Source organism: Coturnix japonica, chromosome 8 (genome assembly GCF_001577835.2).
Source record: "Coturnix japonica isolate 7356 chromosome 8, Coturnix japonica 2.1, whole genome shotgun sequence".
Classification (NCBI taxonomy): Eukaryota; Metazoa; Chordata; class Aves; order Galliformes; family Phasianidae; genus Coturnix; species Coturnix japonica.
This window is the reverse complement of record NC_029523.1, coordinates 22,974,567-23,001,615: the sequence shown is the minus strand read 5'-3', so window position 1 is coordinate 23,001,615 and position 27,049 is coordinate 22,974,567. Positions and strand designations below refer to the sequence as shown.

At 45.9% G+C, this 27,049-nt stretch overlaps 1 protein-coding gene across 1 annotated transcript in view; it reads left to right on the top strand.

Moving 5' to 3' along the window:
• The window catches only part of PLPP3 (phospholipid phosphatase 3), a 41,928-nt gene extending 17,982 nt beyond the window's left edge, over positions 1 to 23,946 (top strand). Inside the window, exons 2-6 of the mRNA XM_015870679.2 lie at positions 5,343 to 5,500; positions 10,631 to 10,914; positions 11,676 to 11,733; positions 18,029 to 18,205; positions 22,146 to 23,946. Of these exons, the coding sequence (XP_015726165.1) occupies positions 5,343 to 5,500; positions 10,631 to 10,914; positions 11,676 to 11,733; positions 18,029 to 18,205; positions 22,146 to 22,271 (803 nt within the window). The 3' untranslated portion in view covers positions 22,272 to 23,946. The remainder of the gene's footprint in view (positions 1 to 5,342; positions 5,501 to 10,630; positions 10,915 to 11,675; positions 11,734 to 18,028; positions 18,206 to 22,145) is intronic.
• The last annotated feature ends 3,103 nt before the right edge of the window (positions 23,947 to 27,049 follow it).

Below are 27,049 nucleotides of genomic sequence, written 5' to 3'. Positions count from 1 at the left end.
ATGCCCAGAGCAGTCTTCTGGACTGCTGGAACCAAGGCGTGATCAACAAGACTGAGAAGATAATGAAGTATGAAGCAAAAGATGCTCCATATACTGGCTTCCAGGGGATGTATGAACATCAAGTATCCAGGTTTAGTCAAAAAAAACATTGTGAAGGAGGCACTTAACTGATACTGTTCAAGACTGTAGGGAATCACAGTGTAATGCATTGGGATTCTTCTAGCTGTTGTAGGACCATGCATTGGGTCCCTTGAGATTCAGCTTTTGTTGACCAAACTCCTACCCTTCCTTCCCCCACTCCTTCTGTTGGTGCTGGTGCACTCAGGCCATGTGGTGATTGTCAGGATGTGCCTCAAATGATAGAAATGTGGAAATATTCCTATTCTTTGTGTTATCAAATGTTATCAGTGTGTACATGTCAACTGGCTTTCAAGAGTTGTTTACTCTTGCAGCATCTGCCAAAGCCGAGATGCATTTTCTTTTTGTTTCTGATCTGCAGTGATGCAATTCACCTCTAAAAGCTGGGGAAGCCAACTTTAAAACACCAACAAAAGCTCACTGCAGCCTAATCTAGGTTTTTTTATGCATTATGAAATGTGTACAGATAAAGGCAACCAAGTAAGGTTTATATGTACCCAAGATCAGCCACTACTTCAGAAGGAAAGCTCATTGCTTGCTGGTACACAAATATTTATATGGTATATCTTGAATGAGGAATTAGATGCCCAACTCAGCCCTGCCGAATTCTTTAATGATCTTTTTAACTCATTAAGCTAGACCTTTAATCTCCTAAAACCTTAAAAACATACCCAGGGCCTGGACACTGGCAGCCAAACCCATCACAGTGGGCTTGTTAGAAATTACGTTGCTTTGTTGAGATTGCCAGCAACATTCTGCTGACCTGCCGTGTTTAAAGAATGAAGATACTTATTTTCTGGGGGGGGGGGGAAACCACGGGTCTTCATCAAAATGGACTGAGAGGGTGTTTAATGTAGTGCAAAGGTAAAGCTTGGGCTGGGAAGATGAGAGCTGCATGGGTGGGTCGCTGTAGAAACAGCACTTCCCTTCCTGCTCCCCCTATGAGTTTTTCAAATGGGTGGCCAAGGAAAGCTTATCCCTTTATTTTCCCCCTGTTAAATCTGCACTAGTGTTAACTTTTCAAAGGCTCTAAGATTTAAAGTGCTGTACCCAACACTGAGCCCTTTCTTCTGCCTTTGATTTTTCTGCACTTTTCAAGCTGGTCAGAAAGTACTTTGGGGTTTTGCAAGGCATTTTGTTTGGGGTTGGTGGTGAGATTTTAGCTTTCTGCCAGCCTTCCTAGGATTATTGCCTATTAACTGCCTGTTGATAAAGGTGCTGATCAAGGAAAGGAACATTTTCCCCTTGGTGCTAGGTTTTCCAAACTCAATTGCCTTTATTAAATAGGAAGATAAATAAATTTAAACCCTCCAATATTAGTGTAGGACACCAGCGGTTCGAGGTCACAAAGTCACTTGGACTTCCTCCCAACAAAAGCAACATCATTTTTCAATGTCCAGCCCTACGGTGTCCTGTGGTGCCTTGCACAATTCCTTACTGTCCACACCTGCTCTGGGCTGCCCTCCATGCAGACCTATGGCAAAACTCCTGTGGGTTTGGATGGGGCAGGAGCAGCCCCTGAGAGATTTCTGTTATGCTCATGGTTTGGAGTCTTGTTTGATCTCCTGCAGTGTAGTTAGATAAAAGCATGTAGCTGGGATTTCCTTGTTCTGTTATTAAAGCAGAAATTCCCCTTTATTTAAAGGAATTAAAAAAACCTTCCTTTACTTTGTTGAAGGATGTTATAATTCAGAAAGGTGAACCAGGCTCCATGTGCCTTTTTTGCATTGAAATAAGCAAATCCCTTTGTTATTCTATGCTTTGGTTTCCTTTGTGTTTAAAATGGGGATAATAGTGTACCTCTGGTTACCGGATTCAGTATGAATATGCCAGTGCCCTCAATGAATTAGGGAACGGTCCAATGGCTGCTGTGTAATAGCATGGTGATACCAGTACTAAGGAGGGTTTGAAGCCTTTCTGCAGTATTAGTAAAGGTTTTGCAGTAGATCTGAGAACGCTGTTGCCTTGTAGCCTCAGAGTGGCCAAATAGGACCATTTCATGGGGGGAAAGTGGACCATACAAAAATGAGTGTTGGCACCTTTTCCTGCATTGTAGGACTGAGTGTTGGTCTGTTCAGTGCAAATCTATGTTCATTGCCATCTTGTGAGACGTGCCTTGTTTATTCTCAGGAGTTCTGTTCTGTGACTGGGAGTGGAAAACGGTAGAGGTTGTGAAACCAGTACCATTACAGGCAGTGCAGATGCTGAACTGTAGATGCAGGTCACCACAGCCAGGGATGCGTAACCTCTGTTTCCGTATTAAAACATTAAACTGGATTATACTGAGGCACCAGAAGTCATGAGGACAAACCTAATCTCCATGGTATAACCCCACATCACTTCTCCTTGCTTTTCTAAGGGTGTGTGGGCCATACCCCACTTCCAGCTACCTTTGTCTCCCAGTGTGAATAACATCTCTGTGGTGTTTTGCTGAGGGATCTTGAAGATATCTTGCTCCACAGTTATTTTGGTGTTCTTCCAGACTTCACTCCCCTCATATGTCTCTCATTCTCTCCTTGCCTTTTGGCACTCCTTCGGTCTTCTCTGTGCTGGAAGTCCATTGCCAGAGGAAAAAAGTATGTGGATGGTGACCTAGTCCAGTAGGCAAACCATGCTCCAACTGTAATCTCTTGGAAGAAGAAGAACATTTAGTGTAATTTGTTGTCTAGCATGGGCTGGGGTCTTCAGTTTTGGGGTAATTACTGCTGCAAAAACAGCCTCTCACCCCGCCCTCAAAATCAAGGGCACGTTGAGTCTAAGTAATATCCATTCGGCTCCGGAGTGTGTTTATGTTTCTCATGTTGAAAAAGGGGAGGGGAAAAGGTTGGAAAAAAAAGGGGGAATCTGAGGTTACCGTTTTGCTGGAAAAATGTCAAGACTCGATTGGCAATATCCCACTAAACCACAAGTTTGTAGGAGAGAAAACAAAACCATTGGATTTTCTAAACGATGCCTATGTGCACTTAAAGAAAATGTATACCATATAGGTCAGTTATACTCTTATTATAGCTGTGGCAAGCCTACATATAATTGAAATGCGGAAATACTACCCCATGCTGTTCAATGAATGAAGGGAAAACAAATCTTTATTATTCCTGGGTTCACATAATGTATAGAAACACTATTGTCTTTTTTTTTTAAATTTTTTTTTATTTTATTTTGAGCCAGTTTTAGCTTTCAGATGTATTTTATTGTCTGTGGGAACATGTGTTTTACAGACCTGTCATGTGAAAGCTATTAACAAGAGGAACTGGAGAAATAACAATAAGCCACGTAACCGTGGCACGTCTACTCCTTGAGTTCAACTGTTAGGCTGCTGCTTCAAGTGCATGTGAAATTGGATCGCACCGAGTGCTGTTAGTTCTTCTGCTGCAATTTTTCACTGGGAAAATAAGGATTCTTTAAGTGGCCTATTAATATTGTATTGCTGGCATCAGAGGAGCATTTCGGGGCCAAGCTGGCTGTGCCTCAGAACAGTTAAATAGTGGAATGAAGATCAACTGGATTCACGTGAGGTGTCCAATTTTATTTACCGAATCTGAGCTGGACAGGCAGGTCTGACACCTTTATTTGCTGCTTCACATCTGTTGGAAACTGCTGCCCTGCTTATGATTAACCCATTAAAAGAGGTTTTGGAGATGGTCAGAAGAGAGGCCTGAGCTGTGGCCCCGGCTGCTTCTGAAGGCCTTTGTGTCCCATGTGTGTTGGTCCCCTCTCACTCAGACTGGGAAAATAGGTGATCAGGGCTGTCCTTTGTTTTTAAAGACTAACAAAAGCCCCTTGTAATTCTAGATGAGGTAAATCTTTGAATGTGCAGCAACGGGAGCCAAAACGAATTGCAGAGATGAAAACTTGCTCCCATTGATACGGGGAATGTTATTTTGATGACATGCTAACTCCTCATGCAGTCCTTTTGCAAATCACATTGGGCAGACAAGATCACTGAACATGTACCATAGGCAAATATTGATTGGAACCAACCACTGCTTCATTTTTTTCCTTGTATTTTTAATAAGGAAAGCCCCTCTGATCTCTCAGACTTAGGACTGTGTGCACAAACCTGGGGGAAGTTAAACAAGTTGCTGGTCCATAAATACACCTATGTGCTTTTAGCAGGATGTGGGCATGAGTTCTGCTCTTCTGGCTGGAAGTTTGAACCACTGTGCATCGTCACCTAAGTGACATCCTCTGCTTTCCTTCAGCAGTGCCTCATTGTTTTTTTGCTTTGCCTTGGCCCAATCCTTGACATAGTTGTGCTGTGATGTGTTAGGTGCTTTGCCCGGGTTTCAGTCTGTGAGTGGGAGGGGGATTGTATTTTGTGATTTATTCTGAGCAAGACTTGGGAATTTGGGGCTTGTTTGGATGGGGATATATCACTTCTATTGGTGATGGGCTGAACAGCAAAGATAGGGAAGCTCAGACATGAGGGATGAATGTGTGTGCCCTGCACAAGTAACTGGGAAATACCCCAGTGCTGTCTTTTGATTGCTTGAGGCAAAGCTGTGTTCCTCCGAAATAATAAGAATATGGAGTTTCACTCACACAGCAATCTTGGGGTCTCTCTTTATGTATCTTAATCACTGGCTGTGGGTTTTTAAGTCCATCTGCTTTGTGCCTGCTGCAGAGCTCGGGTTGAGCTGACCAGTTGCAGGTACATATATACCCTGTAAATGGAGAGGAAGGAGCAGAGGGGGGCTTTGGGAGACCTACAAGTAATATGGATTGAGTTTAGTGGGGCTGGTCAGGTAGAAAGCACAGTGCTGCTACCCGATCCTTTAGTGTTTGTTTGCACAGCTCGTCCTGCCCGGGGGCAGCAAGCATCAGCCCTCCGCAGAGAAAAGTGCCAGGTTTGTTTTCACGGCTTTATGCAGAGGGATTGCTTGTTGGGGTCCATTCCTGTAAGTTAATATTTGCAGTGCATGAGGTTTAACTGAAACCAGGCAGTGCAGACATCTGATAACCATAACAGGGGAGATGCTTTTTCCCTACAAGATTGACTCAAAAAAAAACCAACCAACAAAACCCAGTTTCTCTTTGGAAAGATAGCAATAGGAAAAAGAAAAACATCAGGAACAGCACCAGCTCATTTGCAAGCAATTTTCTACTTTTGGTTTCATTTTATTTTACTTTTTTTTTACTGCAGAGTTGCTCCTATTTGCCTTGTATCACTGATGGTTTTGTTTTCTGTCTCCCTTTCTTTCTAGCTGGGCTGCCCTTCCTCATCATTGAAACAAGCACAATCCAGCCCTACCAGCGGGGCTTCTACTGCGACGATGACAGCATCAGGTACCCACTGAAGTCAATGGAGACAATCAACGACGCGGTGCTGTGTGCTGCAGGCATCCTCATTGCCATCCTTGCCGTAAGTACCATCTCTAAAGTCTCTTCTTCTGCCCTTTGGGCATCTCCAACACCTTTTTGTTTCCTCCTTAGCTGATGGCATGAGTGCGGGTTTGCCTGGAGTGCCAAAACACTCTCAAGTTGGGGTGGTTATAAGAGCTTTCCGAGCTCAGAAACTCCGTAGAGCTGTGAGCTTGTTAAAGGAAAGATGCTATAAAGCCTGTATGTTGTGGAGATCTTCTTAAAAGTCAGAGATTCTGAATTTCATGGAAAGCAGAGCAAAGCAATGCAGTCTGTTCCCCCACCAACATGACTGGGGTTACACGTGGTCTTGCAGATGTGTCCGTGCTCTGTACTGTGGCGTGAATCTCCATGGTGATTATCTGACTTCCATGTAAGCAGTAAACATTTGCAAATGAAAGCTTGTATTGAGAGGAATGAGATTACTCTTGAAACTGGTAAACAGGCTCAAAGCTGTTTGGGCAAGTCGGGGAGCTCTGCAAGAGCTTTTTCACCCTGCGGTAGAGTTTGGAGTAGATGCAAAAAGAATCAGTGAGGACTTGGCATGGTTTGTTCCTATTCAAATAACTCTTAGTATTTGCCTATTTTATAAGGGTAGAAAAATAATAATAGAGAGATGTGTCTTTTCAGCTAACTGGTACCTGGAAAAGTTTCACAGGTTGGTGTTAGGTTTAAAGAGATTGTATAATACTGGCATATTAAAAAGACAATTAAAACCTAGTACTGGCAGCATATTCCCAGAGCCCTCACTGTAAAAAGTAGTGAATATGCCACCTTCCCAATGTCTTCTCCTTTCTTTTTGTCTTGCCAGCTTTCCTAGAGCCGTGCTAGGAGCTGATTGCCCAGTGAGAGCTTTATTATTTCAGCCAAAAAACTGAATTCAGCCTATGGAGCTGAGCCTCCTTCCACCACATGTCTCATTGCTCAGGCAGGAGCTGTCTCCTGGCTTGCAGTCAAACACTTCCATCTGCAGATGAAATTCCCCAGTGTTGCTTCATGAAAAGTACCTACACTTTCCTTCCTTGCCAGCACAGCTCAGGTGCTTTCCCCAGCGATGCTGCCTTCTTCTCACTCCTTCATCTGGGAGTGCTGGAGAGGGAGAAGTCAGATCATCCTTTCTTGCAGGAGAAATGTCGTGACTTGCAGATGTTTGAGCATGGTGTGGCACCTGCTTTGGTAATAACCCATCACTGCTTTGCATGGTGAATAGGATAGAACAGAATAGAGAAGGGATCATCCAAAATAATCAAGTCCCATGAATGTTTCCCAGAGTAGCCTGACTGTGTTGTCCTTGGATTCTCATTGAGCACTGATGTTCCTTCCCATGGTGGCCAGCAGAAGAGACAGCCGTCCCATTCCTCTTGTTTTGATATCAGTGGGCCGTAGGTTTGCTTGCAGGCAGTGGAGGGATGTTGCACATCTGCCACCTCTCCATCATTTTCTGACCAAATAGATTCACTTAGCAACACAGGTCCCCAAAACTACCTCTTTCTCATCCCCTCCTCCTCAAAACAACCCCCAAAAGGTGACAACTCCCTGATTCCATAAATACAGCAGAGTTTTACCCTGCAGGTGAATTACCCCCAAGTGTGGAAAAGCCATAAAAATGAAATGAGAAAGCCTTTCATTTTCGCATTACTGCCCGAGCTATCGTCATGCTGGCTGCATGCAGAGTGTGCTTCAGATCAGTAATAAGGCAGTGGCAAATACAGGAGTTGGAACAGAAACTGGAAACATAATCAGCCTCCTATGTGATCCATCAGCTTTCTGCTACGAAATAGCAGGTCAATTAAAAGAAAAAGAAAATCCCCGAAGAATTAGATGTTTCTGCACTGGTTTCGCTGTGCCCACAACAAATGTAACATAATAAGGTAAATTTAAAAGCTCCGTTATTTGCTGGAGAGTGAAACAAAAGCCTAACGAGGAATCGAAGAAACAGACTGCAGTGCTATGGCAGCACGCATGGAAAATTCAAGTCAGTCTGACCTCTTTTTCAGATGTAACCCAGATACCAGAATTATTGTAGCATAATAGGAATTCCTTCCAAATCCACAAAGCACTGACTCTGCTCCTTTTTTTTTTGTTGTTCCTCTTCTTTTCCTCAAAGCTTTTGCCTTGAAAAGTCAGCACAGTGGTTGGAAGGATGGCATTTTGGGTGGCAAAGCCAGAACTTCACATCATTTCTTTTATGTGGTGTGATGGATGGCCTAACCATAAGTAAGGTCCAGGTCATGTTTTAAATGGCTTGAGGGCACTTGGGCAACCCATGAAGTAAATGCAGAGGTGAAGACCTTTGCTGCCATCAGGGCATGAGAGGATGTGGATCTAGTTTTAATACCTATATGTATACTGATTTAAGGCTGGTTCCCTGGATATTGGATATAACCAACCTGGAGATGTTGGCTGTGTGCTCCTGTCTCCTACTCTTCCTGCTGGAAAATGGTCATCTTGGGTGAAAAAATACCATTTTCCTCAATGCTGCTGATAGCCCCACACCTGGCAGGCTGTGAGTGCCTATGGGAAAACACCAAAGAAAATGTGTAACTCAGATATCCCTGAAAATTCAGCCAGATCAGCTGTTTGTTTCACAGTTGAAGGCTTCGATGCGATTAAGACACAGAGAACGATACCGCAAAGATCTAAGGGATTAGAAAGGCTCTATAAGTAATCACAGGCTAATTGGGCTGCTGCTGATAAATTATGATAATGGTAAAACGGACAGGAGAACTTAAGATGTAGAAAAGGCCACACAATTTACAGTCTGCTACGTGTATGCAATTACCAAGACCACCAAGGGTGAGTGAGAAATATTAATCCCCAGACTTTTGTTGGCCCCTACTTTAAAATGGTCACATGCCTTTCCGAGGCCAGGAGCCCAGGCTTTATGTGGATCTGTTTTGTAAGCTGGGAGCAATGGCACATCCGCCAGGATCAGATGTCACCCTTCAGTCAGCTTGTCTCCCCCTCTGCAAAATCTGGGAGTTTTAAGCCCTTGTCGTTCTCTTCTTTGCAGATTTAGGCTTTTGGGAGGCTGTGGGTGGTGGATGTGCCCTTGTGTGGTGCAGTAGAGGCAGAGACCATGTGCCCATGAGGTTTTGGCACTAGCATGGGAGTGAACCCAGGGAGTGAGGCACTAGAACCATAGTCTCCATATGGCTTTGGGTCCAACTGTATCGATGATGTTCATCCATCTGGGATGCCCCAGTGTTGCCTCCTGGAAGAGAAGCAGACATTCCAACATTCTGTGCTTCTCATGCACGGAGATTTCCTGGCTCCCAGCTTGGACTTGAAGGTAGAATGAAGATGAAGACTGTGAAAATGATGGTGTGGGGTCCTTGAGGATTAAAATGACAACATAGCTGGTTAGCTGCAGTTCTCCAGGCAACACTTGGTTATGACCAGGCTTCTAAGAGTAGATGCTGGCTTCTACATATAAGCCCAGGATGATGGCACAGCTGTGTGATGTATTTCTGCTCCTGGCTGCTGAAAGCTCTGGCTTGGTCTTTATTTTTTATTATTATCCTTGTATCTCTTCTTGATAAAGCCTGCTTAGCTGTGATTTCAGATGCCTTAGGTCAACCTTTGTTTTTTCAAGCCACGGTTTGGGTGACTTTAAACAATGATACAGCTTCATCTCCTCTCGGTCTAATTGCCATACTTTTCCAGTTTATTAGTTTCCAAACATTGTGCCAAGCTTTTTAAAAGGTAAGCAGGGGAGCCTTGTCTCCTGCACACTGCTGGCAGGCTGCCACGCCAGCAGGAATATTGCAGCCTGCTCCAGAAAGGGATTAACATGAAGGCATTTTTCCTGATGGTAGGATCTACGTATCACAGTCCTTGTGACTGGAGCAGAGAAGGGCAGAGATGAGGGGGTAGCCAACAAAATAAAAACACAAGAAACCAGCAACCCCAAACCCTGCCTTTGCTTTATTGGTCAGATATAAAAACATTTAAAGTAATGAATGAAATCCTAAAGCTGTAAATCTGGAGCTCAAAAGCTAGATGTGTAACGTGGCGGAGAACAATTTAAGCCTCTTTGGGAGAGGTAAGAAGTTTTGGACTTGGTTTCAGCACCTGGTTTTCATTAAGCTGTCTTTAAGTGTTTGGGTTTGTGAGATGCTGACCCTCTGCTCCATGACAGTGATTTATGGCCGTGTTGTCAAAGTCTTTGGTGGTACCACAAGTGCATCATTTGCTGCCATGCAACTGCAGAACCCCTCGAAATCCCCAGCTGTACCTGGTGTTTATGAAGGCTCTGCGTCGTTGGAATGGAGTCTGGTGGCAGCAAATCTGGGTCCAGAGTCTAAAAGCGCAATGTTTTCTGAGTCTTACCCTATTATACTCATGGATTTCAGAAAGACAGGTTTGGAAGTTGTTGCCCACCTCACTATCACTTTGATAAAGGAGCAGTGAATGTGGCTTCTCCCTCACAGGTGATCACTGATTATGTCTCTGTTTTATTTTAACAGAGTAGTGGAAATAAAATGTATAGATCTGGGGTACTGTTTCACTTACGTGAAGGTACAGCTAAGCCTAAATCTGTTTTGTTTTTTTTCCTCTTGGAATTTTTTCATAAACAAAATCTTGTGGAGTGTAATTTGCAATCTTTTCCTTGGAGACAGTAAAAAAGGGGGAAAATGAGGAGCACCAGGAGGGGCTCTGCACAATGCTTTGCACTCTGTAGAAATAATTTATCATTGGAGATGCTTGGAGGTGTCTGTAGTGGGCTGGGTGAGGTGTGAGCTTGAGGAAGAGCAGGCACAGATCTATATGGGAGCATTGCATAGCCAAAGTATTCTCTAGGTTGCCTGAGCTGCACTTCATCTTGTGTAAGCAGCAAGGATGTAGATGGGATTTGCGTGGACAGTGCAGTCCCACCAGCCAAGACCATCACTGGCTTTCAAGAAGGGATTTACAGATAAATATGCACTGTTTAGATTTGCTGCCTTTGTGAGATGCAGCTCTGGCTTTAAGCTGACAAATCATTCACCAGCGTGTTGTAAGAATTAAATTGTCTTTCCTGGTTTGGTTTGTAATGTGGCATGTCTTCATCTTGCTGGCTCAGCCAGTTTTGGAAGGCATCTCTCCTGCTGTCTAACCACAGCCTCTCTCTGTTTCTTGTCCCCTACAGATTATCACAGGAGAGCTCTACCGCATCCACTACCTAAAGGAGAAGTCACACTCATTTATCCAGAACCCTTATGTGGCAGCTCTCTACAAGCAAGTGGGCTGCTTTGTTTTTGGCTGTGCCATCAGCCAATCCTTCACAGACATTGCCAAAGTGTCCGTCGGACGCTTGCGGCCACATTTCCTTGAGGTTTGTGACCTGGATTTCTCCACCATCAACTGCTCGAAGGGGGTTTACATCCAGAACTACACCTGCAGGGGAAGTGACAGCAAGGTCCAGGAAGCCAGGTGAGAGCACTTCTCTTGCTGCTGATGCCAATATTATGCCTTACGCTAAGTAAGGCATACTAAAGAATACTTATTCTTTGGGGTTTTTCTGCTAGCAATAGGTAGCTTTGCTGGTGCTGTCTCTGGGAAGGCTGTAATTCCTTTAGCCAGTGACAGGCAGTTTCCCTTGAGAGCCACAGGGTTCAGCTGAATAATATTCCTTTTCCCTTCTCTTTACTCCTACGCCATTGTTTCATGAGAGGTTACTCAATGTGGGAATTCATCATCAGAGCTGAATGGATGTAATCAGTCCAGCCCATGGTGCAGCAGGGACAGCTTTTCTTCCCAGCAGGAGAGGCCACCAGCACCTTCCTTTCACACTCTCCATCAAACCCATCACATGCCCAAGTCTGGCATCTTTTAGGAGAGTGCTGTAATCAAGCAACGGGGGAAGTGCTTGCTTTCCATTTATTTACAGTTTCCTGGCTATTTGAGGCGAGACGATGAGTTATCGTGCTGTCCTGGAAATAACTGTGCTGTCCCATGAATAGACCAGGAAGGGACAAACAATGCACGCATCCTGTCCCTCCATTCATTTTCAGCCTGAGGAGTGAGTGGGGCGGATAACAGGGTTTTCATAGCTCAAAAAATGGGGGTTTTGATTCCCTCTGCTTTGGCACCCTGGTGGTAGCTGTGGGCAGGTTATCATATCATACGTAATGTTACAGTTTCATATAAGAATGCTGTGGTGACTGGTTCTTAACACCTGCTTTGTTTTGCAGGAAATCCTTTTTCTCTGGACATGCATCCTTCTCCCTCTACACCATGCTGTATTTGGTGGTAAGTGACCTCAGTTGATTCAACCCCAGTTCCCCACTCAAGGTGTTCACCCACATTCAGTAGCAGTAGTGACATGATGAGGACTGGAGGATAAAACAAGAGTCTAAATATACCAGTGGTGGAAAAATCCCACTCTTGGACCCTGTGGTGTTATTTGGGATAGAGACTCCCAGTTTATAGTTGGGTTGTACACCTTCTGAATGCAGCCAAGTCTGCAGTTAAATCTGAGTTCTATAAACCCTGAGGATGACTTGAGCTATTTTGCTCACCTCAAACTGTGATTTCCATTGGGGACCATTTGGAGGGTACCGAAATATTGCATTGGTCTTGGGGGTGGATGCACGATCACAACTCTGTTAGGCATGAAGGCTGATTTTAGGGGTGGCAGAGCAGGTGAAGCAGCTTGCCTGGCCGGATCCAGAACAGAGGGCTGGGCTGTATTTCCCTTTGTCGGTGACAAATGGCTCTGCCCTTCCTGTGTGGGGCTGGGGCTGCTGCTGCTGCGTGCCAAGGTGCTTCCTGGCAGGGCTGCTCTCTGTACCACCCCCCAGTCCCCACCAAAGACCCCGCATGAAGGTTTTGGGGCTGGGGAGGGGATGATTTGGATAGTGATTTGTGCATAAAAATAATAGTGAGTAGAAAGTCTTTAGATTCCATTCAAGGTCTGTGCCCTCCATCTCCCATAAGCTCAGATTGGCAAGTAAAGAAACAGCGCTGTACTTGTAAAAACATTAACCATGAACTCTTATTTATCTCTGAGCAGTGCTTCCCCCCCATCTCTTTACTTTCCCTTCTGAAAAGATAAATTACCATTGCTCCCTCTTGGCTTTTAATCCCTGGATTTGCCCTCCCTGGGCTGGGAGCTGTTTCTTTAATTTAATTACTAAGCTTTCCAGGCAGTGTAAGGGGAGGGGGAAGGGTATTAAATTCTTCCTTTGTTCCCCCTACATTTTTTCCCCAACTCTTGAAACTCTTTGGATTTTTTGGGGAAACAATTCGTCCTTTTCCTCCTCCCAGCTGACTTACAATAATGAGGTTGAAGCACAGCCAGGTGATGGGCTGTGGGAGAAGCTGGCTGCTCCCACTGCATTCCCCTTACCAGAAGCCAGCGTGGGGAGGACGGGGCAGAAAATAAAACAGAAACCAGCTCCATGCCACAGCTTTTTTTTTCCCCTCCGCTGACAAAAATCACTGCTTGCACTAAAATAGCTCTTCCTTCTGCACTGAGCACCCCTCCAAAGGCTCCAGCTCCACTTGCAAGCCCCGAAGCACAGTGGGTGGCAGTGTGGGTGAGCATCCCCCAGTGCTGGAGCTGACGTGGTGATGCTTTGCAGGAGGCTCAGCCCTCCTGTCCTGCCTCTGCAAAACTTTCCGAGCTGAGTTTGGAAATCATCACTTGCACTACTTCAGGAGGGGCAATTATTTATTTAGTGTGTTCTGCAAGCAGGCAGATAAGTCGGCTTTCAAGCCTGACATCTGGAAACAGCAAGTACTGCCAGTCCACATTAAGTTGGTGGCATTTATTTCCCCAAATACATAGCAATTTCATATTAAGTTTTAAGATTTAGGCCTTCTTGGAAGCCCAGCCTGATCCCTCACCTGTTGCTCAGCATTGTGTCCTGCAGCATCTTTCAGAGTAGGGGACAAACATGGGCTTCCCCAGCAGCACTCAGCCCCATCCCATCATCTTACCTGTTTGCTTTGGCCAAAGCTGCTGGAGCTTGACCTGTTTACTGAAGGGCACTGTGCAGGCTGCTCTGCTTTACCAGTTTAGTTTTTTGGCCTGTGTGGTTTTTTTTCTTTCTGGAAAGCCAGCTTTTGGTTCTAGTAAAAGAAGTTACATCAGGGGGATGGCCAATTCCTAGCAGTGTTCTGCAGGACTCTGTTTTAGTCTCTGCTCTGTTTTAATGCTTTCCTAAATGCCTTGGATGTAGGGCTAGAAGGTCTGCTGATGATCCTCAATTGAGAGGGTTTTTGTTGGCTCTGTCAAGTGTAGTGAGGCTTCTGGATGCATCTGGATGATGTACTCAGACATAGGGTTTGATTTTTAGGGGGGTCCTGTGTGGAGCCATGAGTTGGATTTGATGATCCTTAGGGGTTCCCTTCTAACTTGGAATTTCTAAGGTTTGGAAAAAGCAATATCTAAAATGGGAATGCAGGTGCCTGGAGGGCATTGGTGGTATTGGGCATGTTGGAGACCCCAGAACTGCAGCATGTATGCAACACATGGAAAAAACCCTGGTTCATTTTCTAATGCAGCTTTGCACCAGTGCCTGCTGCCTGATCTACTTTCAACTATGCAACAGGCTTAGAAAGTGCCCCTGTGTAACTCTGGGGGCTGTGCCTTGGAGCAAAAAGCCATCTCTGATCTCCTTTGCCTGTCCTCATGTGGGAGCACTGGAGTTGTCGGCAACCAGCAGCCGCTGCTCTTCTCCCCATCTGCTGCATTTATCCATCTCCATGGAGGGATTTTGTTCCCCCAAGACTGATTTTATTTTACTGGTTTAAGTCTGGTTATATTGGCCCAAGGGGGTTTTTCTTTAGTGCAAATTAAACCCTGCTGTCTTGCCCAGTTCAGTGAATTTTTGGCTGTTACAGATGGCAGAGCTTCGTTGTGGCAGTAGGTTGGTGGTGGTGCTATGGGAACTGGCTGGGAGCTTTGGGGCACTGGTGGTGGCAAAGGTATTTTGAGGGCATTTGTGGGGCTGAGTGCATGCTGCGGAGGTTCAGCTGTGTCCTAAGTGCAACACACAAGCTCTGTATTAAACAATACTTCATTTTTTAAGGGATAAGTCACTTCCTGGCATTGCCCTTGCAGCTCATTCTGCGTGATGATGTTTTTAAGTCCTTCATCCCGCCTAATGGACTTTGTGGGTTCAGAAAGCTTTAGTTGGTCTATTAAAAGATACTACATCACTCCACACTTGAAATCGAGCTGCGTTCAAAATGTGCTGTATGTGTTCATCAGTGATGTGTGGATGTGCTCCAAAACAGGTTTATGGTGGATAGTGTGTTGGATGCCCTGGTGGGATACAGGGATGATACAAGTAGAATCTAACAGGAGACCTCAAGAATGCTAAGAAATGCTGTTGTGGGGAGAAATAACCCCAGAAATGTGGGGAGAAATGCCGAGTCTATCATTGCTGGAGTGTATTAGGTCTGCAAAGGATGCTCATGGTTGGGCAGGAGCAGTGGGGCAGTGGATGACCATGGTGTTCCCATTGCCTGGCATAGTGGCAAGTGCCCTGTTTTACCATCAAGCTCTGTGGCCAGCCTACACAGTTGGTTTGTTCATGAGTTCCTAATAGGGAAATATGTATCCATACCAACTCCTGGAAGGTTTTTGGGGAAGAAAACCCATGGAAAGGCACTTGCTGCATAGCCAAAGCTCTCGATTGTTGGTTATAAACACTGAGAATCCAGGGCTGTTTCTTGCAGCCTCCCTGTCACCAAGAATACGAAATTAGCATCAGGCCTTTGTATGAAAACTTAGAAGGGGAAATTCTGCTTGGGTAATCCTCTTTGTCTTAATTTTCCTTGCTTTGTTGCTCCTTGGCTGAGTGAGCCCATAATTCACATTTATAGCAGGCTGAGGAAGGAGGTCTGTAATAGCTCACTACGTGCACAACTCCAAACCTGACACACACCTTGGTGTTGCTGATTTTTTGTCTGCACAACCATGACTTTGCTGAGGGACAGAGAAGGCCCCAGTGTCTTTGTGCTGCTGAGCGATGATGTGAACGTGTGAAGGGAACTCCATGGTGGTTGTGGACTTGGACTCAAGCTTAGTAATAACCTAAGTAAGGGAGTAAGGTGGTTTTATGTCAGAGACCAGGGCTGAGGTGTGACTTGCATTGCTGGACTGAAGGTGATTCTCAATAGGGTGGGAGAGGCAACCAGCTCTTCCATTTGGTGCTAAGAGGTTTTGGTCCTCCTGTCCTTGTAGCTGGTGCTAAAAGCTGGATTCTGCAGTGTTTCCTGCTGGCTTTGCCCAGACAGGGCTGGGTGTTACACAGGGGTAAGTTTAGGTTTTGAGGGCTTTTACCCCATATTGCTCTTGGAAAAGGTAGGGCTGGAGAAGGAGGTAACTGTAGGACAGGAACAAGCCCAGCTGCTTCCCAGAAGGAAGCCTTAGAGTGACTACGGGACATGGTTGATGGAATTCAGACTTGTGGTGGGGAGAGTGTGAACAGGATGGGATGTCTGGGTGGCAGAAAGTCCCACGAGGCTGGAGGTGATGTTCTCAGCCTATGTCCCATGCCAACTCCTCCCCCAGTGGGCTGTGTGTGGCTGTGGGTTGACTCTGACGAGACTTGGAAGTTCCCTGGCAGGAGAAGAGTAAAGTGATGTCCTTTAAGCCATCTGCTCTGTGGTAACTCAGCCCCTGCCAGAAGCCAGGCAGAGGATGGGAGCTCCAAATAACTCGGGTTCTACATGACCTCACTTCACTTCATCCACCCCTTCTCTAGGCTGCTCCAGTGGCTTCTGTTCCTCCCTCCTGCTGCCTTGTAATGAGCTGTGGAGGAGATGAGCCAGTCTGTGGTCTTGCTTCTGTATCCCCTGCTAGGAAGGGTTCCATCCAGCCCCATTCCCACCCAAATCTAGAAGACTTTAGCTTTCAGATAGTCAAAAAAGCAGATTTTAAAAGAAAAGTGAGTGTCAATTAGCACTGGGTGCTTTGATGTCTCCCAGCACTTGCACTACAGTGCTGCTCTGCCTTCATAAATGCTAATAGAATATGCACAAGCTGCACAACCCAGGGCTGTGTTGTGGAAGGAGTGAATCAGTGCACAAACAAACCCTTGTACCATTTTAGTGCAATTTCCTATGCAAACAGGACTGTGGTGACCCCACCATCTGCATCAGTCTGTCTGCCTGGCAGCCTGCAGATCCTGATAACTTTTGAACTCCTGGGCTGGTTTCAATGAGGCTCAGTGGGGATGGTGTGCAAGTGGCATGCAAGGGAGGGAATGGACATTGCAGTGTAAATGTGTTTCGCTTCAGTGGTTTCTGACCTCTTTGGCCAGTGCCTGGAGCAGGAGGTAACAGAGCCAGAGGATTCTAGGGCAGAGGCTGGGCAGTTCTGAGATTGTTTCTAAAGAAAATGTGAGATCTCAATATAATCTAGTTGATGCCAGTTTATTCAAAGCACAGATCTCACTCAGGTTTGGTGTTTTCCCTTAATTTAGAGAATTATTTAACTACTTCACCCTTTAAAAACTGCCTACTTTGTGGGTTCAAATTCAGTGCTTTTCATTGCTAATTTTTAATTGATACTTTGATTTGTCAGCTATGACTTACCTGCTTAGTCCAAGCTTGAGCTGTGCAAAAGGATGAATGTCTGATCCAGCAGCAAATCCCTTTCTTAAAGGGCTTGGTGGGACAAAGCCTTAAGTAAGATCATAGAATCATATGATGGTATTGGAAGATATTAGGTTTCAAACCTCCCTGATATAACTAAGAGTAACAGTTGATAAGATAAAATACTCAGACCTATTTTTGCTCTGCAACAGCATATTGGAAACTTGAGTTTTGCATTGCACCCTGGACCAGAATTATTCTTGAGCCTAACCCATGGCAATATTATTTATCATTAGAAACAATACTCAACAAATGCTGTTTGTTTTTTGGGGGGGCTTTTAAAGAGATTGAAGACTCATCTTTGACCCAAGCACAGAAATCACTTTCAAAGAGCAGGCAAGCAGGCCAGTGCAGGGGTACTCAGCCCAGGAGGTTGCAGATATATGGGGTGCTGTGGGAACCCAAGAGCTACAGCTCATCCCACTGCATTGCATGGACCGGTTTATATAACGTAGGAAGTGTGCTATAGGGATGTGGCCCTGTTCCCAGGCTCTGACTGGTTTGCAGAATTATCCCCCAGAATTATAATGCCTGTTAGCCAGCACCAAGCTGTTTTGGTACTGCTCTCTTCCATGCTAATTTGCTAACAACAGTTTGGGTAATTTGGAGCACCTGCTCCGTTCCAAGGACATGATGTTTCATTTCCCCTGAAGAGCCTGTTGCTTATTCTTTCCAAACAAGGGGTAAATATAATGTTTATGCAACAGCCAAACATGCTAAATCCACTAATGCAGTGCTTCCCCTGTATCATCTTTCCATTAATTCTGCTTCAGTACGTAAATGGTGGTGTTAAGTTATTTGTGGTTTCAGGGAACCCAGCAAAAGCATCGCTCCCTTTTGTATTAAAGCAATGCAAGCTGCCCCACCTCCTCCCTGCTGCAGGTGAAGCCTCAAATTAACAACCACCTTTTTGTTTCTCCTCTCTTCCCCACAGTTCTATCTGCAGGCCAGGTTCACGTGGAAGGGCGCCCGCCTGCTCCGTCCCCTGCTGCAATTCACACTCATCATGATGGCGTTTTACACCGGCCTGTCCCGTGTGTCAGACCACAAGCATCACCCCACTGACGTGCTGGCAGGCTTTGCACAGGGAGCCCTGGTGGCTTATTGCGTGGTAAGTCCTGCTCCAGAGGAGGCAATTGTTTGGGGGGGCACACACAGCTAGGGGTCACCAGCGCTGCTGCATCTACCCCCCTGTCAAAGCAACTCCCTTCTCTTGTGTTAGGGTGTTTGTTTTTCTTGTTGTGGCAGTAAGGCTCTTGAGAAGACTGTTAACAAAAGCTGCTCCTGCTTGTCCATGGCAGCCAGGGCTGTTCTCATGCAGTTTACTTTCAGAGCAGTGCCCTGATTGCAAGCCCCATAACTGGAAGTGACAGATGGGAATGCTTGGGGCCGGGGGGGGGGGCAGCTGCTTTCAGGGCTGCTGTTTTGGGCAGAAACAAAGGGGATGGGGTCATTCACATCTCTGTACCAACTCCCCAAACCAAAGTTTTAACAGCTTACTGCTTTCTGGTTTTTGTTATTATTTGAACTGGTGTAAAAGTAAAGCAAACCTGGAGGCAAGTATTGCTAAAGTTTTATTTTGCGAGGAGAAAAACAAGATTACTTATGTCCTTTACACTCAACTGGTGACAAGCCAAAGCCAAGTCAAAAAATGGCATTGCTAGAAAGTTGATTTTGAAGCGTTATTAACCTGCTGAGCAGTGGTTGTTGGGTTTGGCTATTGCCTAGTGCCAGTGTCTCATTCAGGAAGCCAGCAGAGTGATGTGCTGCTGCTTACTGCCTGCTAGAAGCAGCATTACAGTTCCTTTATCTTTCATAGAAATATTACCACCCTGGGAGTCTTTACCTCTCCAGGACATGCAGTAGGTGCAGACATCAAGTGCACATCACTGGTTCTTGTTACTGGGGGTGGTCACCCCTCCATGTGTCTCTGTTGGGAAGTGGGATAATGGCCAGATCACGGTGTCAGGAAGGCAGCAGCTCTCCGGATGCTAAGTGCAGACATCCTTGTGCTTCCTGGCTGGGACAAGCAGCAGATCTGGCCTTTTCCCCCAACAGATGGAGGCTATGCTGGGAAGGGGAGGCCACAGCGGGCTGGGCTGGTTTTCCTGTGCCGAGGCATCGGAAGCAGCTGCCTGGGAGCTTCATGGATGGACACGGATCTGCTGGCACTGCCCTTCCCAGCTTGCTTGTTTCCATGCTTTTTGGAGACAGCATTTGGGAAAGCCTCGCTGCAGGCTCCCTGGGTGGATGGAGGTCACAGCAGTGCCCTGGCAGTGCTTTCCCAGCTCTGGGTTTGTGTGATTGTGTGGAGGATGCTCTGAAGTGGAGGCAGGGACCTGCTGCTCTTTCTATTCCCACAGCAAAGCCTTCAGGAGCACGTCTGATGATGGCTGTTAAAACACCATAGTTATCAGGCTATAATTTCTGCTAGAAACCAATTGTGGGTTTCACCTCCGAGGTCTGCCAGAACTTAAATCCAGGTTGTGCTGCTGCAGACGCGTTGGTCCTCCAGTGCCTGAAATAACAAGCAGAAGACATTAGTGTCAAGCACTTCCAGCTGATGAAACATTCAGACTCAGTTCCAGGGTGAAATATGATGAGGACTGCTTAAATGGAAATAGTTTTTATGCTTGCATTGTAGGCAGCCTGTTATGTGCTGCATAGTTCATCTCTTCTGATGGAGAGAGAAAAGGGCAGGCATTGGAAGGATGTGCTCCTGATATCGCTCTGGTTTGCTCGGATGGTTGTTTTAACCCCTCTGTCTGTGATTACGGATTTCTTCAGTATACCAAAAAGGAATATGAACTATTAAGTGGCAACATAACATCTTAAATTGCTTGGTATAACAGACGCTTGGTCTTCTGCTGTCAAGTTTTCTTTATGGGTGGAGAGCACCTTCTACAGGAAATGGAACTAATCCAAGTGAAAAACTTTGCACGTTTATTAGCCCTTTTCTTGGTGTAAATCATTTCAGACATTAGGAGGGTTTAACACTGCTTCAACCCCAAAAGATCATGTTTCATAATTCCTATAAGTATTTGTATAACCTCCAGCCACGTTGAAGTGAAATGCAGTTTAAGAAGAAATGAAAACTCTTACCCAGTCTCTGAATTACACCCTGAAAAGCAGCGAGCAGCACAGTGAAAGCTGAAATATGCAGGACAGCACTCTCCCATATCTCATTCCTGTCTAAAACAAGGACCAGACTCAGCGTCATCCCCATGTGCTTCTTGCACAGAGCCATCTCCTCCCGTAAATCAATTTGTCATGGCCATGTCGGTGCAGAAATTGGACATCATTTTGATTGAATCCAGCTCTCTGAGGTGGGCACGCAAACCAACTGGCACCAGAAACACAGCAAGCCAGCCGAGCTGGGGTTTTACGCTTATTAACAGCTGAGCAGATAACCATTGCCAGAGCAATTCAAGATGCCTTTACACTGAGATGCTGCAGCAGGAGGCCAGATCCAGGCTTGTGATCTGGTGTAGGTCCCGCTGGATTCTGCAGTGAAGCTGGAGGTACAGTCACTCTTGCTTGGATGCCCCTTAAGCGACTCTGTCAGCTCTGTTTTGTGGCCAGATACCAACAAGTCCCTGAGAAAAGAGCTGTTTTGCCTGTCAGCTCCTTCCGTGCATTTCCATGAAGCAATAAAAACTGAACAACAACCGTTGAGCTTCCTGACCCCGCAGCTACGGCTGTAGGAGTGAATTGCCATTTATAGCAGGTTTGGTGTCTATTCAGCTCAGTTCCTTATCTGCCTGTGCTGATACAGACTTGCAGAAGCTGTTTCCAAGGACAACTGGATTTGCTGTGGGTAGCAAGAAAATGTGGAGAAGCAGAGGAACATCTTAGTTTCTTCCCTGTATTACCAACCTCAAGGCATCGATCTGATATCGTTCATGTTTTTTTTTCCCCCCTGATTTATCTTGTTTCGAAGTTGCATGTGAGTTCTGTGGGAGAAAAGTCAGATATGCTGTTAATTCCTACAGCTTCCCAGCAAAACGTGCTGCTCTTCCCGGGGCTTAGGCTTCACTTGTTCACACTTTGCTCTGAAATGCTGGTGCTTTGACATCGCCTGAGGGATGGAGCCAGCAAATTCAATTGGCAGAAGCATGACCTAAGTTTGGAGAGTTGGTACCAGCTAACAAAAAGAAAAGCCCTCGTTGCCTTTCATCACCTCTGGAGCATCTGCAGTGTTTGAGTCCTTTTCCTCCCGGCCTGGGGCTGGGGTTTGGCACAGAAGAAGGTGCCCTGGTGCGACGGTGCTGATAAGCTCTGTGCAGCGCCTGCCAAAGGAGGATGTGGAAGTTTCCTCCCAGCGCTTTGTTTCTTATTGTGTTGCTGCCTCCCAAAATTGCCAAGTGCTGCTTTTTCACATCCGGGAGAAGGCTGACATCACGGGATATTTAGGAAACACTTGTTGGGAACGGCTCCTCCTCTTCTCTCTTCCCTGTGGGGTGGGGAAAGGGACAAGAGGAGAGCATTGCTTGCTGTGGGTTTGTTGCATGTAGTTTTTAGCCCAGCTTGGATCTGAAGGCTTTTCAGGCCTACCTGATCTCTGCCTGAATGTGTTGTTTCACACCGATCCCAACACTAAAACAGCAGCATGAGTCAGGCTGGCCTGCTGTGGAGGCCTTTGTTTTTCGTGAGTGTGAGCTATGTATCTGTTTCCTGGCTTTTCACCCCATTCACAGAGGTTGGGGGTACCACTCTCACTGATGACAAAGTGATAAATAAAATGGATCCATCATCCATTTGAACCATCCATTTCTGGAGGTTGGTGGCCCTGTCTGTGGCAGGGGGGTTGGACTTTGATCCTTAGGTTCCCTTTGAACCTGAGCCATTCTATGGTTTGTGTTTTTACTGTGTTCTGTGCTGCCTGAACCTTTTTCCATCTTGTAAGGAAGGGTGGTAGCAGGCACTTGAGCTCAAAGGGCTATCTATAGGAATTCAATAGCACAGCAGGTGTTTGAACCTAAATAACTGTGTTCTGTTGAATGAAGCATCACCCAGTATGGCCAACCTTACCTTCTCTCTTGTTTCCACAGGTGTTTTATGTCTCTGACCTCTTCAAACCCAAGCCCAAGACCTGCCTGCCACCACCCCCCATCCGGAAGGAGATCCTCTCACCTGTGGACATCATCGAACGCAATAACCATCACAACATGGTGTAGACCTTTGAGCAATCGGATTGGTGTTGTATTTTATTCTTTATTTTTTATTTTTGCAAAAACAAAAAAAAAAAAAAGACTGCTGACAGCAACTACCTGCTGCTCTCAAATCTCATCAGACAGTAGAATGTAGGGAGAGACTTTCTTGCCCGACCGGTAAAGTCTTACTCTGTGGTCTTTATCAACTCGCGACATTGGGAGGAAAGGAGTGGTGGTGATCAACAGAAAAGCAACAGTGAGAAACAAACACCCAGCAAAAAAGCCGAGCAAGCAATGAGGTGCCGGAGTTCTGGATGTGCAATTGGTTTGAGTGTTCATGTTGTAGTGAACGCCAAATTGTTCATAGCGTAAAGAACACTAAGGGATTTTGGAAAGCTGGCCATCTTAGGGTTGTTTTTATTATTTTTGATGATGAAGATTTCTAATGCAGGCAAGGAAAAAAACAAAACAACCAAACAACTTGCAAATTATATAGCACTACATATGAGAAACAGCACTGAGTCAAGATCCAGGATTGGTTTGTAAGAGTTGCTATTTTTTTATTTCGGATGCTAGTTTGTTTCTGCCTCCTCTTTTCTATACTGTGACTTAGCATAGAAGGAGCTTGCCCAGCCAAGGATCTCCGGAGGGTCTCTGTTCACACCACGCACCTTTCACAAGCAGTCCTGAGATGCGCGGCGAGGCTGAACAAATGTACCCTTGGAGCACAAACCCACATTTCTTCCTTCCCGTTCGCTTCCTAGCGAGGCTTCATCCTGAGCCACCAGGCGTGCGCAGCAGCTGCAAATGGCCCTAAAATGGAAAATACCATCCTCTGCTTCCCGGCCCTTCTCTCTCTCTCTGAATGACAGCAGGAGTTCTGCGTGCTCATGGTTTGCGTGATGGTGGCTTGGCTGGAGACCTGTTCGCACTATGACCTCAGGGCTGAGTCCTGGGGAACCTTGAATTCTGCCCTTTTGGGATGGGCTGCTGGGCAGCTCATCCCAGCCTGGGTGTCGGTCCATTTGTACATCCCCCATTTCTCCCATTGGCATCCTGGTGCTCTGCTTGGTGACACCAGTGGGAAGCCAGCCGTGCCTCTTATCCATTGTGATTTGTAGGAGTTTTTTTGTTTTTTTGGGTTTTTTTTTGCCCAGAAACCACAAGTTTTTGGCTTGCAGACCTTTCACAGAGCGCGTTTGCAAAGGGATCACACAAACCATGCAGAATGGCCATTTGCACATCCTTCGTACAGAATCCGTCCTATCATTTCAACTATAGCAAGCTATGATTTTTTTTTATATATAAATATTATATAAATAATGTATAAAACCTTAAAAATTAACTATGTAAAATATTATTTCTGAAACAATTTTAGATATATCCACTATGACTATAAACTGTGTCCTGACCTGTGTTATTTACATTTTGCTGCTTAAAGAAGCATTGAATTAATTTTTTTTATAGTCGACTAAAATATTGTAGTTCTGTGGTAGTAATATTTTAATGAAAATAACTACAATTAGAGACGTTTGTATAAAAAAATCATATTAAATTGTCTGTATTTTTGTAATGTTCCATTTTTGTAAAGAGAAGAATATTCAAAGACTTTTGTAGAATACAAAATGAAAAGTTTGTATCTGCGAAATTATTGCTGTATAAATGTGCTTTTTAAATAAAAGCTCATAACACAACTAAACAGCCCAGCATGCCTTGTGTCCTGCTTTTGGATTTGAGCCTCCAGGGAAATGGGGTCAGCCATTTAGACTTGATAAATGGGGGCAGTTGGATGCAAGGGACCCAATGCCACTGTAGATGGACGTGAGAAGGGCTCACCAGCTCCTGTCTGGGGAGGATGTGATGGATACAATTGTTGGCTTGCATTGAGCTGCTTGTGATGCCCAGGCTTTGAGTATATCTCTTTTTATTGATTGCATCTATTTACCAATATTCCAAGCTTTAGAGGAAATATTACCTAAGAACAATAAGCCTGAAGCCCCTTAACCTGATCTGGGCATCCCTGTAGGGCTTACAGCTGTGCCAACACCCCTCCATGACCATAAAGAACAGATGCTTTGTAGCTGGCCAAAAATCCTTGCAGCTCAATGGGTTGCAAAGATGTAGGCAGAAGGGGAAAGGAGAAATTTCACTTTTCTCCCTTCTTACAGGAGCTGAGAAGAACAGGAACTTCTCCTTGGTGACACCCTTGGTCAGAGCCACGTTTCGGCCACTCCTTGGGTGAACCACATAGGCAAGATAAGGCGGCGCTGAAATGATTTGCAAGAATGCATGACAGGAAGCAAATACCACATCAAACTGAAAATAAATAGCAGGTGGAAATTAAGCAGGCAGAGCACAGCTAGCACTTGCTGTTATTATCGTAATTAGCAGTACTGTTTTATTACACGTGGAAAAAGACTCCACCTGTCCTAAATGTAAAAGCCTTGGTGGTGATGGGTGTATGTAAATGGGTGTACAGGTGGATGGGGGACAGGAGGGCTGATGGGAGCATTGGGCAACTCAGGAGGTGATCAGATGCTGGGGCTTTACCCATTGTTTCCCCCTGTTCCATCCACCTCAGCTCTTTCCTCTCCATGGACTGTGCAGGGTTTGTCCCAAGGCTCTGGGAGCTGCCACCTCTGATCAGGAGAAGCAGGTGATGGGGCATATTTATTGTCATCTCTTCTTGATGGGCAGGAAGGAAGTAAAAGAGAAATGAGTGAAATGGAAAACAAAACCAAATCATATCAGCACTAGGATCTGAAAGCAGCCACTTCTACAGGCGAGCCCTGAGAATCTGTGCATGCACCTTGCAGGGTTAGATCTTTAACATGGGCAGTGAGCAGCCACAGGGCTGCAGCTGGCTGGCACGGGCAGCACTGGGGTTTTGGTGCTGCAGCTCTCCTGTGGAGTTGGATGGATGGAAAGACTCAGACACGTTTATGCAAACCAGGTGCGTTGCTGGAGCCTGAGGCTGGCTGCCAGTTGTGGCCTTCAGTGCTGTAAAACTGGGATCTGCTCCGCCAGATGCTAATCGTGCCGTGCAGCACCCAGCACATCTGCCTTTGATGCTGGCAGGCCCTTTCTGCACAAGCAGCCCTTCCAGTCAAACCTGTCTTTTTTTGCACAGGGACCGGTTGGGCATGTTTTCGCCCCATTCATGCGTGCACCTGACTGCCATGGAAGCAGATCTTTTGTTCCAGGTAAGAAAGGTTTACGCAAGCCCCAGGTTTAGCCTTCTTTTGGTGTGCCCAAACAGCCTCACTCAGCAAGAATGCTTGGCAGCCTGCAGCTGCTGAAGCTGTTGAACTTCTGCTCGATGATTTTTGGTTATGAGGTTTTTCAGTAAGGAGGGGGAGGGACTAGATCCATCCTGCAAGCAGAGACCTGCAGCTCTGCTCCAAGCCTGCCTTGGTCTGGGTGTCTGAAGGCTTCATCCAGCTGTTTGCAACTGGAAAACAACCAGGGCCGAGCTCCTGCAGCCTCCCTGGGGTTCAGCCTCACCTCTAGAGCATAGATCAAGCTTTAGGTAAGGTGAACCACTCCTATAAACAGGAGTTGGGCACCTTCTCAGGGACCTGGACACCTCCACATGAACCTGGTCACCTCTTCATGGATCTGGGCACCTTCTCATGCACCCAAGCTTCTGCTTGGCTCCTCCAAGCCTCCATGTGCTCATTCCCAGGCTGCCAGGTGATGCTCCAGGCACAGCCCTATGCCCAACCTTTTTTTTCTCATCAAGCCTGAAGACAAGCTGACACCTTCACTGAAGGAAGCAGAAGGTCGAAAACAACTCCCCATTGATTCAGCAAGGGTAAAAAAAACACACACACACACAAACCAACCACAAAACCAAACGACTTTCAACTATCACCTTCACGCCACCCCCACTGGCACCAGCCGGCGTGGGAGTGCCTGCATGAGCTTGTCTGAAGTTCTGATTTCCTCGGGGCACAGACTACACCTATGCTGTGTTTGGGTAGCACTGATCAGACTGGTTGTGACAGAGACCTGCCCAGTCCTATCTGTAGCTAGAAGGGAGTGAAGTCACGAGGAAAATCTCCCGGAGTCCTTTGGGTTCCTTCGAAAGTCCCGTTCTGCCGGTTCCAGCCCTACTCAAGAGTTGCCGACTGTGACCACGGCAGTAGCTCACAGGCAGCACTGCTTTTAATATATAGTGGTGGGGCCACTCTGAACCTTTCATTTTTGTGCTTTCCCCAGAATAGAACCAACTCGTGTTGATGTTTTGTTTTTCCATTGCTCACCAAGTGACTCTCAGCGCTGTTTTAGTGCACGTGAAGTGGGAGGTTGCCAGGTGGTAGTAAAGGCATGAACTCTGCAAGGTGTGATCTCGTTGTATGCTGAGGGTTCGCAGCCAGTAGGAACAATGGGTTATTATGGCAGAAAAACACCTTTTGGTGTTCCCATGTGTCAGCAGAAATTTGAGGATAAGCACGAAAATACCAACATAAAGAGTTACAGAACGATTAAGGTTGGAAAAGACCTCTATGATCATCCAGTCCAACCATCAACCCATCGCCACCATGCCTGCTAACCATGTCCTGAAATGCACATACACACACAGATGGATGGAACAAATAGTAATTGATGGGAATTCAGATGCTCTTGTACCCTTTAAAGCAATTAAAGCCACAGTAAACCCTGAAACAATGTGACTTCCCTTACAAAGACATTGCTTTGTGCAGGAACCAGTGTGACAATCTTGGCTCTCCACCCAAAGTTTGACATCTCCATCTCCAGGTGTGTGGCATGAGCACGTGCCAGCTGAGGCCATTCAGAGA